Raw genomic sequence first — 16,265 nt, forward strand, 5'->3', positions numbered from 1 at the left:
CTGCGGGAAATTGTGGGTTGCAGGTGTATCACATCATCTAAGGACCCCAGGCCAAAGAAAATGCAGCTACTTACGGCTCCGTGGTGTTTGGAGCAGACAAAGAGCACCAGCACCAGCGCAGCGAAGCCGCCCAGGGACACCAACTGCTCTCGCCTCTGGGACATGTCAAGAACCAGCCACACTACCAGGCCGATCAAAATGATTGCACACAGCACCCTAGGAGGGAAGCAGATCACCACCATTGCAGAGATACACCCAGACAGGCATCGCTAAATAAATGAGATTTGTTGGGGAGGCTGTTCTTCACATCCTGATGGTTGGGATGCAAGACTGTGTCCATACATGATTATGGGATTCATCCCCCTCCTCACCCCCTTCCACTGCCTAGCTAAGATAGTTTTATTCTAGCAAGCATGTGGCCTGCTGGATTGAAGGGTTGTAGAACTGAACTGTTGTCTTTTCAGCTCTTTCTTCTGGCACATTGCTTGCCAACAGAACTTGGTTCAAGTTCTCTACCATTTCCATTGGGTTGTGGTTTTTTTGCCATTTTATTGTATAACATTGAATTTAGGGGTGGGGAATAGATTTGATTCAGTAAGCAATTGATGCTGAATCTTTCCCAAACAATCTACAAACCAAAACGCAACCATCCTTTGAAATTTGCTCTTACTGGAATTTTGTGATGCAATTCTCCAAACAAATGGTGTTCACAGAAATATATATTTTAGGGGGAAGTGTGCATAAAAATGAAGGTATTTGTAAAAAGTAACACACAAAAATGCATTATATTGGACAAAATTGCTTGCAAAAATGTGTACATTAGTCAGAATTGCCAATACAAATGTGTACATTACAATATATTTGCACTAAAATGCTGATTAATTTTCATGAGTGTTTACCCCCCACCAAAAGAAAGAAAGAAGTGCCACAAAATGTGGAAAACTGTATTTAAGACTGAAAAAATGAGCTGTAGTTTTAAGAAAAATGATAATTTTCAGTGTGGAATAAATCACCGCAGAGCTGTCCATCTACAGCAAGATACATTTACAGAGTGCAACTTTATACAGTTTGAGGTAAGTCCCATTTTGTTCAGTGGGGTTTGCTGCCAGATTAAGTGTGTCGAGAACTGCACCATCCTGAGCATATTTGCAAAAGGTTCCCTTGCAGTCTTCACAATGGATGGATACGAGGGCGGAGATTGCTCCTATTCGGATCTGTGCAGCAAGCCCCTAACTCACCATTTCAGCCATGGCCAGATGCTCCTGCAGCATTTTCGGAAAGGGCGGAACATCTGGACAATCTTGGAACCCCAGAATTTCTTGACCATGCTATAGATCATGAAACAAACCACCAGGGCAGTCAAAACGACCAAAGCCAAGGCTCGGTTGAAGTCCAGCCAACAGGCTGCAATGAAGTAGGCCACATAGCCTAGAGAGAAGAGATGCAAAGATCAGGAAATGCACCTGTGGGTCAAGTCCTTTGCCAACAGTGCAGGGCTGGGCTTTCTCCCTGTAGTTATCAAGATATTATTCTCTCCAGGCCATTGCACTGAGGTAAGGTACTGCAATGTTGAAATCTAGCAAGTCGCCCTACCTCATTTGGTATTTAGGCCGCATTCAATAGCAAACAGCTGTGGGCAATTCTGGACAGTGGAAAGTTGGTCCATTAGGACAAAGGGAGCACGGCTCCATCAATCTCAGCCTACCCTTTGCCAACCCCTGACTCCCTACTTAACAACTTCCTAGTCTCAGTGTTGCACTTGTAGGACTCAGCAGGAAGGTAAAAAGGTAAAGGTACCCCTGATGTCCAGTTGCGGACGACTCTGGGGTTGCGGCGCTCATCTCGCTTTACTGGCCGAGGGAGCCGGCGTTTGTCCGCAGACAGCTTCCGGGTCATGTGGCCAGCATGACTAAGCCGCTTCTGGTGAACCAGAGCAACTCACGGAAACACCGGAGCGGTACCTATTTATCTACTTGCACTTTGATGTGCTTTCAAACTGCTAGGAGACCCGCGTCCCTAGCAGGAAGGTAGATGGTTACAAATGCAGAATTAAGTCTTGAAGTAATTGGCTCTGGCACCACCTACTGTTAGGCTCCCTGTCTTCTGCCCTACCAGTCCCAATGGGCACCAGGCACAACTGCTTCTAGAGGGCTCTGTAGGGGTGCTATATCCTACAAGTGCTCATCACTTTGCTCTCAATCAAAGATCCCTCCCAATGTTCCATCTGAGCCAAAATTTATTTGGATTTTTTTTAAAGCTACTCCTGAAACACTGGGAGAATTTTGGTCTTCCCCAGGGAACATTGTTTTCTTATTGGTGAAGAAAGCAATGGGCTTACTTCCTACACCTTCCTGTCTTAACCCGTTGCTTCCTTCGTACACCGGCTTGAATTTAACAATCACGTTGCATTCAGCATGACACGAGCTGAAATTTCTCAGAATGGTGTGGAGACTTTTAGAGGGGTCATATATGATCGGCTCATGTGGCCTAGAGGTTTACCAAAAGGGAAGAAAACCCAAATTATTAGGTGTGTCGCCCCCACTCCTTCCAGTGCCACAAAAGTGTCAAGGTGTGTGTATGCATAATAGCCTCACCTGCACACAGGATGCCCAAGAAGATCTTCCGTAGTATCTTGGCATGAGCCTTGCAAAAGCACTTTGCCTTAGAGAAAGGCTCAGCTGCTGCATTCTTGATCCTGAAGAGAATCACACCAAGAGAATAAGCCTAGATGCATGTCTGAAAGAGGGGGAACGGGGCTGCCATTTTAGCTCCAGCAGTCCCAGGTGTCCTGCAAGAGGCTGGAGGAGCTTCTGCACCTGTGTGACTCCCTTCATTCTTGTTAAAAGGTGAGGGGGAGTGGCAGATGAGGATGCTTACCTGATGCCCCTTCAAGTCATTGCTTTGGGGACCAGGGATGCAGCAGTAAGACTTTGGATAACCACCTTCCCTCCAATTCTGAGGCTGTTGGGGGAGTCTAGAAGGGATACCTCCTCCTGTAAGTACCTGTCCAAACCTTAAAGTATCTTGCATTTGCTGGTTGTTTTCAAATCCTATGATTTATATGGTCTTTTATTGTGATCAGTTCTAAAATTGGGGGTTAAGCTGGGCTGGATTTTTAAGCTTTATTGTGGCTTTATTTTTATTTGCACAATGCAAATAAAAGTGTCTAACAACTGTATGCAGAATGAGTCAATAAAGGATATATTTTCCATACCTCTGGAAAGAAGTATCATGCGCATCATTGCCCTCCTTGATCTCAGAAGGCCAAGGGTTCTCTGCCACCTGCGGATTTCTGTCTGCTTCCTGCCAAAGGGCACAGGGAAATATTTCCTGTTCATAAATGCTTTTAAAGCAGCAGTTGATATTAATGCACCAGAGGTGGCCTTTGCTCTCTCTGGTCCAGGCATACAAAGGTACAGTTTTTCTACTGCTTAGAAGCCTATTTTATCATTAAGCGCTATATAAATTAATAAACAATGACAGCAACAACATGGTCCTCTTTTGAGAAAGTGCAAAGGGCAGAGCTAACAAGCAGTGGCGGTGTTACCGTGAGCTCTAACGCTGGATTCTCCAAACCTCTGTCGCCAGCTCCAAGTGAAATCCTGACTTCTCCCATCTCTCCGGCACTCTGCAGCTACCTGAAGTTGAACTGCTGGCAAAGACAGTGCATAGTCAGTCTGGAAGCAAAGGAGCCCTCGGCACCCTCCTGTCTCAGAATCACACCAATCCTGCTGTCTGGTCTTGTACTGTATAAATCAGAGTGCAGACATGAATGGGCTGCAAAAGGTCTGAGCTGGGAAAAGAATTGGCCCACTAATAAAATCATATGCCGATTTCTTGTGCTGCCCAGGAGGAGGAACATAACAACATAAAGAGTCCTGCTGGATCAGGTCGATCTAGTCCAGCATCCTGTTTTCACAGTGGCCAACCAGATACCTATGGGAAGCCCACAAAGCAGAACCTGAGGACAAGCCCACTCTCCTCTCCTGTGGATTCCAGCCACTGGTATTCACTGGCATTGTTGCCTCTGCCTATGGAGGTAGATTATAGCCATTGTAGCTAGTCGCTCCTCTATGAATTTGCTTGATCCTCTTTCAACATGGTAAGTAAAAGGTGCAGTCTTGGGGCCCTTGAAAAAGTCAAAACATCACCCTCAAAGAAAAGAGATTCCCCACCTTGACAATGCACACACAGGACTGCATGTTATTTTCTTTGCATAGAAATGCTTTGAAAGCAAATGATACAAATGCACCAGAGATGGCCATTGTTTCTCTCTCTCTGGTCTCCTGGACCAGGTATAGAAATGCCCCCTCCCCAACTCTCGATTGTTCGGCTTCTCCCAAATTAAATGTTCTCTTCCCTCAAAATAAATGCTGCCCACCCTAGTGATCTCATCCTGAGTGGCTGGCAAATAACTCACAGCAATATCGAACTCTGTCCTGCTCCTCATGAGACGTAGGGAATTCCTTCTTGGTCAAATCCACTCAGGCCTCAGGCTAGGCAATGGAAAGTTATCAATTAACAGAACAGTCCAAAGAACTGGAGGCAGATCTCCTATCACAGCAAAGTCCTGCTCCTCTTCACTCACGTAGGGATTGTTTATTTTCAGCCTCATTACTTCCTGCTGATAAGTATCGTTTTCTGGGAAACAGCAAGGCAGGTTCCTCCAGATGGACGAGAGCACCATCTGACCAAACTCTTCTCTGATCCCTTTATCTAGCACAGGGATGGGGAAGCAGTGGTCCTCCGGATGTTATTTGCAAAAGAACAGTACAGTGTCATTTGATGTGCTGGTCAATTGGGAGAAGACAGTACTCTATTCTTGCCCTGTTGGACTCTTCCAGGAGAGATGGGAAAGGAAATTTGGTGAGAAAATGACAGAGCTCTGTTAAAACTCCTGTTCTTTAGAGCAAGCCAGAACTGAAATGGGAAGAGGCTTCTTCCTAACACATTGTGTGGACAAGTCTGATATGCATAGCCCTGCCTACTGGAGTCAGAGGGATGTGCAACCTGCTCTTAAAAGATACCAGTTCATGGTATGCTGGTCTCAACTTTTAAAGTACAAGCAGAACTAGTTTCTGCTCACTGGTTTCTGCTCACATGTAAACCTTACTTCCTGGTGTGTATAGGATTCCAGCCTAAATGGCTCAAGATTGCAATGCCTCAAAGGACCGCCTTCTCTCACAAGAACTCACCTGGATATTAAGGTCTGTCTCAGGAGCCATTCTGAGGGTCCCTCCATCATTAGAGATAAGGCAGGTGCTAAATGCAGACAGGAACTTTTCGGTGGTGGCACGCCAACTCTGTAGCATCCTTGCACTTGAAGGCTTGCTTGACACAGACATCCAGTGAAGACCTTTTTATTCTCCCCTGCTGTTCAGATTTAGTTATCTATCAATGACTGGGCTTTTCTGCCACTCCATTTTTTATCTGGTTGTTTCACTTATTTGTATGATTGTTGTTATTTTATTAGTATTTTCAACCTGATTTTAAGTAAGCCGTTCTGGAAGGCCGAGGTCTAAAATAAGCTACAAATCCTATGAATAAATGGAAGATTTACTTTCCTGTTTCTAGAAGCTCCTGTTTCTAACAACAAATGCAAAAAAGGGATTCAATTGATTGCAATCAGGAAGAGAATAACCTTTAATCCTTGCAAATTCACTTGCGGAAAACACAACATGCTAAAGTCCCTTTGGAGAGCTGCTGGTGCCAACTGCTTTACCACCAACCTTGGATGGCACAGATAACAAATTAGCAGCTTCTTTAGTCATACTGAAGTGGGCAGTTCTGTTATCTGTTAGCAGTGGTTGTTGGGGTTTTTTTAATAAGAAAAAAAAACATATTTTTGCATTGATTTTCAAGAGAACAGGGTATATAAAAAATAATTAAACTGATATATCCTTCATCCCAATCCTTCCTGTCCATGCGTGTCTAGATTTCTTGTGACCTGTGCTAATTTAAATTTAAAATTCAGAATTAAAAACAATTGAAACAAAATAGTCACGGGAATAGGATGGGTCCTGAAAACACATGTATCTGGTGTCAAAGGCTACTCCATTCGCAAACTGCTGATGACAGCTCTCAGCCACTTCATATTGCTTTTAAATAGCTTGGGAGACAAGATGGAACCATGAGGGTCAAGGCAGGAAATCTGCCATGGTGCTGAAAACAGTGCCTTCCCACAACGTTTTGGAAACAGCCCTGGAGGCAGGAGCAAAATCACTTAGTTCTACTGCCTGCAGTCACACCTAAGTTTCCATTAGAGATAAATTGAGTCTTAGGGGAAGAATGGTTAAATACTGGGCCTACTAGTACCATTGTTAGAGGTAAGCAATCACTTTCAATATTACGGGCCACCTCAGCCAACTAGGTCCTCCATTCCTACAGCATAAAGTAGCTGTGTTAAGTCTGAACCTCAGTGATCTGTCTGTGACAATGGGCTCATGAGCCCCTCATTTAACAGAGTATTACCAATCCACTGTGTGGCAAACTGGTAAGTCAGGGGAATTGTAGGACATCACTGCCTGACACTGTCAAACCAGTGTCACTGCCTGACACTGTCAAACCAAAAATTCCTCCTTGGGCAGATGGGCATGTGAAGAGACCAAGACCCATAGAGCTTTCTTGTAGAATGTGCTAGAGGGAACTCTGTGAGATCACTTCTTTTGTCTGCCTGGGCAGGAAGCTGGAATGCTACCGACTTCCTGCTTACCTGGGCAGTCTTTCCTCATCCAGCTTGCAAGCTGACCACATGTGCGTGTCTGAGCTCAGGCACCATTTTTAAACTCACATTTTGTACTTTTGTAGCCTCCATTTTGCTACTGTAATTGCTACTGTAAATAGAAGCTTTGTGTGTGTATGATAAAGAAATACATAGAAGAAATCTTGTCAGTCTGATCTAGAAATGAAATCATATTTTAAAATAATTTTTGCTTTAGATTTTTATAATCATATATGGTATTTCTCCAATAGCAAACTACCTAGAATTGGAAATAATATTTAGTACACTAACCTTTGTTTAACTCTTTATAAATGTCAGCTTTCTGAGTTATTTTGTACCATTGTGATTCAATTTGCCAGCAGGCAGACCCAGCAATACAGAGTTTTGCTGCTTAGCAAGAGATTTGGGGAAGTTGCTACCGTTCTTCACTGTGATAAGATTACACACTGAGTTCTTGTTTCCCGTTTACTGTGCAAGCAAGTCGGCCAGGCCATAGCATGAGTACCTGCCAGCCATCTCATCCTAGGTTACCTCCTATGCAGCATCAGGCAGGTGAAGTCACTAACATCCATGAAAAAATATACCTAAGGCGAATTCTGGGACTCCAGAATCCACAGATACCTGCACAGTCTCTGGCTCAGGTGTGGGGAATCTCTGGCCCTCCAGATGTTGCTGAACTCCTGCTTGCTGGAGTTGACAGGAGTTGCAGTCTAGCAAGAGCTGAGGTGGCCAAAGGTTCCTCACCAGAGGAAAAGGAATCTGCATATGCTCAGGAGCACATTTGCCCTGCGGTCTTTGAAATGCTACATCCCCCTTGGAGATCAAGGATTTCTGTGCATGCTCCAGGACACTCAGCCAAGGTGCCAGAATTTTGGTCAGCCCAAAGGTAGCTGCTGCACTCTTGAGACACGTCTGCTGAAATTGCTGATAAATTTGCACTGGCTTCCTTTGAGACTATCCGAGGTGGGGACTGGAACAGGCCTGCCTCTTTGAGGACTTGTTAATTTATTTTAGCACTCCTTTGGAAACAAGCAGGTATGTGCTCTTTGCAGTCGACTGGACATATTTCCAAATGTGAATTCCGTAGAAAAACAACAGACTGTGAAGCATTCATGTGCCCCATGTGCCCATGGCTCTGGAATTCATGTGCTCCCATGCCAGAGAGGTTTTATGAGCGAATTTGATGGTTCCTTTCCCCACTTAGGCCAGACAGGTCCCCCACGTGTCTGCCTTTAATGTTATGGCCCACCATTAAACTTGCATGCACCATGAAATGTGCCACCCACATGGAAAGAGCAGGCTGCATTTACCCTTTTCTATCCTGAATTGAGTTCCACCTGAAAATTATGTGGCAGAAGTTACAAATGCTTGCAAATCCATGCCCCTGCTTAATTCACAGAGTGCAGAAGGTAGTGATATTATTAAGCGCCCCACAGCAAATGTAGAAAAAGAGAGCCACCAAGCACCTTAGAAACAAATGGATTTATCGTGGCAGAGCCAGTTGTAGGGCTAGAGCAAGCATCCCTAAACTTGGCCCTCCAGCTGTTTTGGGACTACAACTCCCATCATCCCTAGCTAACAGGACCAGTGGTCAGGGATGATGGGAATTGTAGTCCCCAAACAGCTGGAGGGTCGAGTTTGGGGATGCCTGGGCTAGAGAGTTTGGGATTAGAGCATTCTGCATATCCGATAAAAAGCACAAATCCACAGGGTCCCCCCCCCCCCATCAATCTGTGGGGAATTTGATGCCCCTCCCATCAGCCTCCAAAGGGGGGCTGGGTTGCAGAGAAACAAATCTCTTGGCTTTGTTGTTATACAAAGCTTAATAGAAATGATAATGGGATGCGGGTGGCACTGTGGGTAAAACCTCAGTGCCTAGGACTTGCCGATTGCATGGTCAGCGGTTCGAATCGCCACGGCGGGGTGTGCTCCCGTCGTTCGGTCCCAGCGCCTGCCAACCTAGCAGTTCGAAAGCACCACCGGGTGCAAGTAGATAAATAGGGACCGCTTATCAGCGGGAAGGTGAACGGCGTTCCGTGTGCTGCAGTGGCTCGCCGGAGCAGCTTCGTCACGCTGGCCACGTGACCCGGAAGTGTCTGCGGACAGCGCTGGCTCCCGGCCTATAGAGTGAGATGAGCGCACAACCCTAGAGTCTGTCAAGACTGGCCCGTACAGGCAGCACCTTTACCTTTAAATAGAAATGATAAATGGAGGTGATATGAAATGGAATTACAAACAATACAGAATGTATACAGAAAAGGGGAAATAGAAAATTGAATATATGGTAATTCACACAAAATCCAGTAAAATATGACTGATTTATTAGCAATGGGATATGATTTGCATGCTGATTAGCAAATGGCAAGCACTGGCAAAGCAATAAAAAGGGACTAACATATTCAATAATAATTTTTTTATTGATTTTCAATTTCAATCCAATAATAGTCTCATTATAACGATACCAAACTATAATACAATTACAAACACCTATTGTTCAAATACAAAATTATATAATTTAGATGGCCTCCCATTTGCTAGAATTGATGGTTGATTATTTCATTTCTGCATTCCAAAATCTTACAAATTTCAATTACATTCCAGTCAAAAAAATAATCCCTTATATAACTGCAATATTCACTCCATAAATAATAAAGGATGGGAAAGAGTCAGCTCTAAGTTTCCATCGTAAACCTTTTGCAAAATAGTTTCCCTCCCCTTTTTTTTTACACGCACAGTTCTGTTTGATGTTATCTGTAATATGGATCAGGCTTAGTTTCTAACTGCCTCAACCGTTCCTCATAAGGCTTGGTTTCCAGACCCTTCATCATCCTGGTCACCCTCCTCTGCTCACTTTCCAGCTGCTCAATATCTTTCTTCAACTCGCCTGCACTGACCGGCACCAGCTCTCCAGGGTTTGGAGGGGGTGACATTCCCAATCTCCCAGGTTCCCCCCCCCCCCGGAGATACCGCCCAGGACAGAAGACCTGCATGCCAAGCAGATGGTCCAATCCTGCGCTATGGAGATGCCTAGCCTGCCTGGAAGAGCCTGGGGCTGGTCTCCCTTTGGGAATGGGGCTGCAGGAAGGATGTGAAATGAAGATGCAGCCCAGCTGCAGGCGGAACAGCAGGTGCCTCTGAGTTCTGACAGAGGAGGGGCCAGGTCCTGGTGGGGGGGTTGCCACGGTGACAAGTGTGGGAATGTTCAGGGATGCAGGAGAGGATATATTGTCTGATAATACCCTTTCCAACTTGTGTTAACAAGTTTACAATTTTAGCAGAGTAACATTCCCTTTTATTTTTTCCAAAAATTTTATAACACACAATACAAACAAACATAACAAACATAAATTATAGCCTTATTGAAAATTACAGTTATTAACTTTGTTAAGTGACTTCCTCGCTTCCCCTTGGTTGAATTTCATTGCATATCCTTTTAATGGTTTTCCAAATCCCAATTTTTATGAAATTTAACTTAAACATTAACATCCTTAAATCTTCACCTTATATAATTAAACGTATTAATTTATCACTTAACATAAATAAAATCCTAAGCCCATTAAGTATCTGCAAGCTATTTCTGGTTAGTTTAACTTAACAAATTTAACTAAATAATCATTGAATTTATTCCATTCTTCCTGATATTCCTCCTCCTTCTGGTCGTGGTCTCTTCTGGTTAGGTCGGCTAGCTCTGAAAAATCCATCATCTTCATCTGCCATTCTTCTACTGTTGGTAATTCTTGGGTTTTCCACTTTTTAGCTAACAAAATACGAGCAGCAGTTGTGGCATACAAAAATAATTTAACATCTTTCTTGGGCAATTCCAAACCTGTTATTCCAAGAAGAAAGGCCCCTGGTTTCTTTATAAATGTATATTTCAACATTTTTTCAACATATTCTGTTCACAATTGGATCCCAGAAGGCAGACTTAGCTTAGAAAAGTAACATACACTTGGAAACTATCTTTGGCTAAGCAGATGTTGCTTCTTCGATGCATGTAGTGAAAGAGAAATGGCTTACCTGCCCTGTGCTTTTGTGATTACCTGCACAAGTGAGGCCACACCCACCTCTAGTCACATGGAGAGGAAGTCTGTCCTAGCCCAGAAGGAAACAGGACAATCATTCTGCTGGCTGGACAAACATTCTTCCCCATGTGTAAACATGTTCACTCTAGGAATGTTGTACTTGACTGCTCTTGTGTTTCACAACCCACAACAAGGACCCGCCCTCCTTTGTGACATCTCTTGATTCTCCTTTAAAAGCCACTGACTTGCATGCGACCTTTGTGGGTTAGTGAGGAGAGGTCAGAGGAGAGAGGAGGTGGTGGCGGTTGGTGGAGAGTATACGGAGGATTAGTGAATTGTTCTTTTTCTGTTTTCTTATTTTGATTTCATTTATTACTTTTATTTGATTTGATTTATTTTTATTTTCTTTTATTCTTTTCTTTTTTGTTCTTTGTTTTAATATTTTTGTTTTTTGGGCAGATTTTGTAAATTTTTATTTTTTATATAGAGGAGTAGTTAGGGTTAAGTGTAAGGTTAGGTAGGGTTAAGTGTAAGGTTAGGGCAGGGGTTGGGGTTGGGGTCAGATTTAGGCTTGGGTGGGCATTCCAGATAGTTACTTTAGATAGTAGGTTGGGGTCTTTCGTGGACAACATGGGCAGGCTGTAAGTAGCATCACTTTCTCTTCATTTCCGGGGTGAGTCTGTTTCCCAGCCAAGTTGTCCTGGCCAAGTCCCCAATCCATGTAGGTTGGATCCACTCTTGTCCTTGAGATGGCTACACGTCTGGCACTCAGAGACCAGGAGGGCAGTGATTATCACCCAAGCAGAAGGGTTGCTGTGTACGTGGTCTCATGCTTCAGGGAGGATGGCTGCCCCTAGCCATGTCCCAAGTGCCTCCTCTGGTAGCTATCTTCCTTCTGAGCAGAACAGCATTGGAACGGTGTCAATCCGACGTTGGATTGCTTTTATATGAAGAGTTGAAGGTTTTCCCGCTGCAAGAGCAGGCGAGTGCTATGACCATATATCATCATCATCATCTTCTTCTTCTATCACTCGTAGCTGATTAAGATTGACTTCCATGAGCAGTGAGTTTTAACCGTGAGTCCATAAGTGATTGTGGAGGCCAATTCTGGATCCACACGTCTTTCCACAGTGGATCAGGTGCTTAAGGCGCCTGTTCAGGCGCTGCCACAGGGTGGCCCCCCAGCAAGACCCAGAGCAGCCTGTGCCACCAGGTGAGCAAGTGGCCCTCCTTTTTTGGACAGAGGAGGGTAGGAATGGGCATGGGGGGCAACCAGTCCAAGGATGCAAAAGAGGAGTTGCCTCTTCCCATGTCCTTCTGTTTGCAGTTCTGCTGCGGTTCAGCATACCAGCCCGAGGGGTGAGTATTGGAGAAAACAAGAGCAGGGACTGGATCCCTCAGACCTGCCCCCCCCCCCCGCTGTCCGGGCTCTTTGCCGCCCACTCTGCACTCTCAGATGCGGAGAAGCCCTCCCCTCACAAGGAACCGACAGCCTGACTTTTGCATTTTAGCTGCTGGAGGATGAACAGATCTACCTCCTGGGGGTCATCCAGAACTGCCAGGCAGCTGAGCTCAGGGGGCTCCGATCCCTGAAGTGCTCCAAGCAGGAGGTGGCCAAGCCATTCTGGTGAGTGATGGGTGGTGTGGGGGACCCCCACAGGGAATTGGGGGGAAGGGTTGTGCATCTGTGGAGAGGAGGACCCTGCCGGCTTAGGGCACGGGGTTGCCATTCCCCTGCAAAGCCAAGCCTGGTATTTGGGGTTGGAGCCGATTTTCCTCCTCTGTTCTCTTCCAGGACATCTTGGGGCCCTTGGAGCACTTCAGGGATCGCCCCCTGACCCTCCCTCCAGCTAAGGTGAGTGGGGTCTTTGGCATGGATGGGGTTGGGGGGGGGGAAAGAACTCCAGGGGGAAAGAGCAGGCGGGAGGAAGAAGAGGGCAAGGGAGACTCTAACCCTCTCCCTTTCATTTCTGCAGCACCATGATGCCCAAATTCAGCTGCGATATGATCAGTGCCATCCTGCACAGGATGTTGGAGGCCGTGCTGAAAGGGGCCGAGGAGGAGAGAGAAGAATGTCCTTTGTTTTGACTTCCCTTCACGGCTCTTTCTTCTTCTTTGTCACAAACTTGCAGAATCCAACCCAGCATTCAAACTCTCTTCTCTCTTTTCCCACAGGAACTGAAGAGGCACTACTGGCTTCTGCTGGGCAGTCTTCTCATGGAAGCACCCAACCCTGGCACCCTCCTCCAGCTTCTCAGTGTAAGTGTCCCGATGGCATCAGGGGTGGTTTTAGGGTTGTCCCCCCCCTTACCCAATGGACTGCACCATTTTGGGGGCACAGAGCCTGTTTGGCCCCCAATTTGGTCCAAGACCAAAGCTGGCAAACCCTCATGGTCCAGAAGTGCCAGGGACTCCGTGGTGGGGGCAGTGGGGGCCACTTTGACCCAGACTGGCCCCTGACTCTCAGGCGCTCTTTCCTCCTGCAGGACCTCTGAGGATACGCCCTGGGGGAAAGTGGGGAGGCTCAAGAACTAGCGGCCAGCAGCATTTCCTTGTTGCTGGCTATTGCCCGGAAATACCCCAACCTCAGAGTGAGTACCTTGCCTTCTTCTATTCATTTCTTTGGTTACTTCCATGCCCCCAAGATCACATCCCCAAGTGATCTTTAGCGCAGATGATGCGGGGTGTGTCTCTGGGGGGTCAGGATGAGGCCAGAGGCTTTTCCTGCCCCCTTTCCTGATGCTCCCCTTCCACCTCTGCCCAGGAGGCTGCAGGGTCCAGGGAGGTCCTCTGGAACAAGGGATTGGGCCCAAGACAGAGGGAGACCCATCTTTCCTGACTTGGCACTGCTTCTGTGCTCTCTTGCTCCCATCTGACCCCGATTTTTCTTTCCTCTGCAGATGATAGTAGTTCGGCCGGACCTGGCTTGCTTCCGCCTGAAGCCGAAAGAAGGTAAGTCCCACACCTTGGAGACGGCGCCCTTTGACTAAAGGCCTGTGGGAAAATCTCATTTTCATTTTCTTCTCATTCTCTTCCATCCAGATGACATCATCATTTAAGATATATAAGTAGTGCGGACCTCGGGCTCCATTGGATACCAGAGAGAGGCCAACATCCAAATGCACTCAGCAGGTAAGACTTTCTCAAAAGCCCATCTGTAGTTAGAGATGCCCTGTTTCATCTGCGAGAAAAGCAGGCACTCCTGGCGTCCTGCTTACCATTTTTCTCTTGCAGGTGACAGAATGATGCCGGCAAGACCTCCTTCTCCATCTTTTCGTGGCGGCAGAAGGGAAGCAGTGGCTGTGGGACCAGATCAGGTTCTACACTGTGAGATGTCCCCTCCTGCTACCCTTGGCAGCTAAGCATTTTTACAGACTAAGTCACTTTAGTGAGCACAGCACTGCTTGATATATGTCCAAGTTTTGTTAACAGGCACCGTGGTCCAAACTCCAGAAAAAGGTAATTCACTAGCTCCAGCTGTGGTGCTGTGAAAGAGAATAATAATTAAAAAATCAACAGCAGCAATCTTGTTTTCTCCTCCTGCCACAAACACAACCCTCTTACTTGTCCAGGGTAATGGCAGCACACAGCAATTATTCTAAGAAAGCTACTGGAATAGCTATCCTGTATACAGTGGCCTGGAAAACTGAAAAATTGACCATCACATACAAGTTGGCTGAATCCTTCAAATTAGTCAGCGGTTTGGATTCCCAGCTTTTTATGGAAAAATTGTGCCATCTACTGGTCACTAATTTCACAAGAAAGAACTCTGGGGAAATAGAAAACTACATATTACACTACAGTGCAGATGTAATGCCCCAACTCAAGAGCTGCAAGGAGAAAGCTCACAGAAACAAAAGGATGATTTCTTTGGAGTGGAGTAAATTCCCCTTATTTTGCTTTCCCCAATACAGAGTGCAATTTATGATTTTCAGGCACTAAAATGTGTGGGACTTGCACTGCACATGTGCTATTGTGAAACCTGGGGTTTGCACCACCCAACTTTGCAGAGGGCAATCTGCATGTGTTTGGCACTGTTTCGAGTGAATCAGACATAGGGTTTTTGGTGAAACTGTGACCCCATTAATGTAGCACGCTAAAGAAAATATTAGGTTAGACCTTTTGCAGGAGTCACCAACTTCTTTGATTCATGGGCATTTTTGCAAACAGGATAAACTGTCACCACACTAACCCCACAGTCAAGCACATGCTGCAGTCTATTGGCTACAACAGGATGTTTATTTCAACCCACATTTCACCAAAGAGAGGAGGCGCGGTGGGTACCAAGTACCATATTTTTTGCTCCATAAGGCACACCGTACCATAAGGCGCACCTAGTTTTTAGAGGGGGAAATGAAGAAAAATAAAATCTTATCCCCCCCCCAGCCCCAAAGAGTAGCGGACAGGCTGCGTGGGGCTTCTGGGGGAAGCCCGGGTTCTCCCTCCCAGCCCCAAAGAGCAAAGAAGCCAAGACAGCGAGCAGAATCCATCCCACTCGCTGTCTTGGATTCCTCTTTAGCCACGCACAACCTCTCTGGCCGGGAGAGGTATGCGGCTCCCAGCCGGAGAGGTTGCGCGCGGCTAAAGGGGAAGCCAAGACAGTGAGCGGGATCCATCCTGCTCGGTGTCTTGGCTTCTCCCATAGCCGCGCGCAGTGAACCAGAAGTACAGTGGTACCTCGCAAGACGAATGCCTCGCAAGACGAAAGAGTTTTTCGTTTTCTGAGTTGCTTCGCAAGACGAAACGTCTTTCGCCTTTTTTTTAAAACCGCCAATGCATTCCTATGGGAAACCGTCAATACACATTGGTGCTTCGCAAGACGAAAAAACTCGTGGAACGAAAAAAACTCGCAGAACGAATTAATTTCGTCTTGCGAGGCACCACTGTACCTGAAAGGGTTACTTAGAATCTGCTGGAACATACACTGACCCTTAATTTTTTTAAAAACGGAACGCAACGTGTCCCTAACTTGATGCGTACATTTAACGCCCAAACCTCACCGTTTCCAGGAGGCGTTGGAAACGGCCAACCTTCCCCTTGCCCAGCGCCGAGGAAGCTGGGGCACCGCTTGGAGGCGCTGCGATGTACGAAGCGGCTCCCAAGACGGCTGTGTCACCTCAGGAAAGCGGCGGCGGCGAAGGCCCTCGCCTCTACCCTTCGAGCCAAGAAAGCCGGGAAGAACCCGACGGGCGGGAGACGTTGACCACAACCTCTCCGACCATCTCGGAGGCAGGGGCCGGAGCAAGGCCCTCAGCCGCCGACCAAGGGCCGCGAGCGACGCGCCGCCTCAACCGCCCCCTCGACTGCCAACCGTCGCCTCACGTTCAAATCAAGCGCACGAGACAGACAGCAACGGCCGCTCTCGGAAGGGGCGGGGCTAGAATACGAGGTGTCAACGTCAGCACGGCGGCGTGCTTAGCCCAGGATGGGCGGGGCGGGGAAAGTGACTGTAGAGCCTGTAAAAGTGTAGAGTGGCGCAACGCCTCATCTAGGACACGAGGAAAGTACAAGAGGCTCCTTTT

The 16,265-nt window shown here is 46.6% G+C and overlaps 1 protein-coding gene and 1 long non-coding RNA gene across 7 annotated transcripts in view; one reads left to right on the forward strand and one right to left on the reverse strand.

Annotated features, from left to right (window-relative positions):
• SLC28A1 (solute carrier family 28 member 1) overlaps positions 1–5,235 on the reverse strand; it is a 25,336-nt gene extending 20,101 nt beyond the window's left edge. Inside the window, exons 1-6 of one of the 4 annotated variants that reach the window (XM_083413066.1) lie at positions 4,421–5,235; positions 3,548–3,652; positions 3,215–3,303; positions 2,595–2,695; positions 1,239–1,428; positions 75–216 (exon numbers count right to left, since the gene is read on the reverse strand). In XM_083413066.1, coding sequence (XP_083269192.1) covers positions 75–216; positions 1,239–1,428; positions 2,595–2,695; positions 3,215–3,303; positions 3,548–3,616 — 591 coding nt within the window. In that variant the 5' untranslated portion in view covers positions 3,617–3,652; positions 4,421–5,235. Of the gene's footprint in view, positions 1–74; positions 217–1,238; positions 1,429–2,594; positions 2,696–3,214; positions 3,304–3,547; positions 3,653–4,381 lie in introns of all 4 variants that reach the window. The other 3 variants (XM_083413065.1, XM_083413064.1, XM_083413067.1) reach the window with 3 other exon arrangements.
• A 6,643-nt stretch (positions 5,236–11,878) lies between these two features.
• On the forward strand, positions 11,879–14,264 carry LOC310664050. 3 transcript variants are annotated; one of them, XR_014504765.1, is made up of 3 exons: positions 11,879–12,054; positions 13,172–13,875; positions 13,978–14,264. It is a non-coding gene; the product is annotated as an uncharacterized lncRNA (long non-coding RNA). The 3 variants fall into 3 exon arrangements; XR_014504766.1 differs by having other exon boundaries at positions 13,172–13,695; positions 13,786–14,264; XR_014504764.1 differs by having other exon boundaries at positions 13,172–14,264.
• Positions 14,265–16,265: the final 2,001 nt, after the last annotated feature.

The sequence above is a fragment of the Podarcis tiliguerta genome (assembly GCF_965153285.1).
Source record: "Podarcis tiliguerta genome assembly, chromosome: 14".
NCBI classification, from domain to species: Eukaryota; Metazoa; Chordata; class Lepidosauria; order Squamata; family Lacertidae; genus Podarcis; species Podarcis tiliguerta.